The 2,500-nt window shown below is 41.4% G+C and overlaps 1 protein-coding gene across 1 annotated transcript in view; it reads right to left on the reverse strand.

Annotated features, from left to right (window-relative positions):
- LOC128664455 (uncharacterized protein K02A2.6-like) overlaps nucleotides 1-1,564 on the reverse strand; it is a 7,151-nt gene extending 5,587 nt beyond the window's left edge. The window contains exon 1 of the mRNA XM_053719285.1: nucleotides 635-1,564. Within this exon, the coding sequence (XP_053575260.1) occupies nucleotides 635-1,466 (832 nt within the window). The 5' untranslated portion in view covers nucleotides 1,467-1,564. The remainder of the gene's footprint in view (nucleotides 1-634) is intronic.
- Nucleotides 1,565-2,500: the final 936 nt, after the last annotated feature.

Raw genomic sequence — 2,500 nt, forward strand, 5'->3', positions numbered from 1 at the left:
GAAGATGTTGTCATGTGATGTACCATTGGTAATCTAGAAAACATATCCACATTCGTATGATCACTGTGGCATCGATATTTAATGGAGTAGTTGTAAGCCGCCAGCTGAAGTGCATAGCGCTGAAGTCGTGCAGCTGTTGTGTTGGAGATACCCTTCTGAGGGTGCAGAATGGACAAAAGTGGTTTATGATCCGTGATCAGAGTAAAAGGTCTGCCATATATATAAATGTGGAATTTCTTCACAGCCCAAATTATTGCTAAAGCTTCCCGATCAATCTGGGCATAATTTCTCTCCGACGGAGTTAAAGATCTGGACGCAAAAGACACAGGACGTTCAGACCCATCGGGCATAATGTGTGAAAGTACTGCGCCTAAACCATATGGTGAAGCATCACAGGCTAGTACCAAAGGCTTCTTAAGGTCATAGTGGACAAGGAGTCTTGATTCCAGAAGAAGCTGCTTAGAGCGTTCAAATGCTCGTGTACATAAGTCAGTCCAGGCCCACTGGTTTTTACTATCTAAAAGACGGTGTAGTGGATATAGTAAATGAGCCAAATTTGGTAAAAATCTGTGATAGTAATTGAGCAACCCCAAATAAGAACGCAGCTGAGATACATTAACAGGGGTGGGAGCATGAACCAGCGCTTTCACTTTTTCAGCAGTTGTGTGTAGACCAGTCTTGTCCACTACATGTGCACAATATTCTAAACTCTTGCAGAAGAACTCACACTTTTCCATGTTAACTTTCAGTCCGAATTCCTGTAGGCGTTGTAAAACAGCTTCAACATTGGCTTTATGAGCAGCATCATTTTCACCAGTGATAAGCATGTCATCTAACATACAGTGGGTATGTGGAATACCTGCCAAGATCTCATCCATTATCCGTTGCCACACTGCAGGTGCTGGGGCAATGCCAAACACCATCCGCGTATACTGAAAAAGTCCTTTGTGAGTGTTGATAGTTAACAGGTGTCTGGAGTCTGGATGCACCTCTAATTGTAAGTATGCTTGATGCAAGTCAATTTTTGTAAATTTTTCACCCCCTGCCAGAGAACTAAACAATTCTTCAATCCGTGGTAAAGGATACTGGTCCACAAGTAATTGAGGGTTAAGGCCCACTCTGAAATCTCCACAGATGCGAATGTCCCCATTCTTTTTTCTGACAGGAACTATTGGGGAAGCCCATTCACTGCTAGAAACTGGAACAATAATCCCCTGATTTCGTAGTCTTTCTAGTTCTGCTTCAATTTTAGGTTTAAGTGCAAATGGTACAACTCTTGGTTTACAAAATTTTGGAATAGCATTTTCTTTTAGGTGAAGCTGAATCTGCTTGTCTTTCACTAAACCTAGGTTCCCATCAAATACAGTCTTATATTTGTGCTTTAGTGAATTAATCCAAGAAGAATTTGAATTCCCACTTTGGTCCAGCAGTTTGTTAAGTGGTAACTGTTGTGGTAACTTTGGCATGCCCAATGCTTGGATCCAGGATCTACCAAACAAAGGTGGTCCTCCTTTAGGTAAAATGTAGAGGCGTACCTTTTTAGTTATACCATTAAATGTCACTGTAGGTGATACACACCCAATAGGCTTTAATATTTCATTTGAATATGTTTGCATGGTGACAGCTGTTGGAACAATTGGTTGCCTTAGTCCCAGGCGGTTCCAATCAGCAGCTGTGATAACAGAGACTGCTGCTCCTGTATCAACTTCCATAATGAGAGGTTTACCATCTATATTCACCTTTGCTTGTAGTTCTGGAATTTTATTCTCAAGGCTGTAGATCTGTAATGTGTATAATGGTTTGTCTTCCTCTGAATCAGTGTGTGGTGTATCTACTTGCACATGAAAAGCTGCACGTGACTTGCTGCCTTTCTTACTTTTATCTCTGTCTAAGGAACTTCTGCACACTCTCTTTGTATGACCAATCTTCCCACACCCATAGCAGGTGCTGTTCCTAAACCTGCAGGCATTTGCTGTGTGATTTGTGTCACCACATCTGTAACAAGCTGTCTGTGACCCTTGTCTAGCTGGATACTGTTTATTTAGGTGCATACTTGTATGAAAAACATCCATTTCCTTATCACAAACTGCCTGTGCTGGGGCCTGGAGCATTTGTGCATCTTTAGTAGCAAGTTCCATGACCGTAGCTATCTCTATAGCACGCTTTAGTGTTAAATCCTCCTCTGCTAATAGTCTCTTTTGTACTGTTAAGTCCATGAGTCCAATAACAAACATATCACGTAAAGCAGTGTTTAAATAATCACCAAATCTGCAGCTACTTGCTAGTTTCTTTAAACTGATCACATAAGTTTTAATGTCCTCATGCTGCAATTGCTTGCGTGTGTAAAACTTAAAGCGTTCTCATATCTCTAGAGGCTTAGGTAGGTAGTGGTCAGATAACAGGCAGATCAGGTCAGACAGAGGTTTAGCATTAGGTTTATCTGGTGAGAGAATGTCCCTTAATGTAGTGTAAGCTGCTGAGCCTATAGTTGTCAGAAACA

The sequence above is a fragment of the Bombina bombina genome, chromosome 6 (assembly GCF_027579735.1).
Source record: "Bombina bombina isolate aBomBom1 chromosome 6, aBomBom1.pri, whole genome shotgun sequence".
Lineage (NCBI taxonomy): Eukaryota > Metazoa > Chordata > Amphibia > Anura > Bombinatoridae > Bombina > Bombina bombina.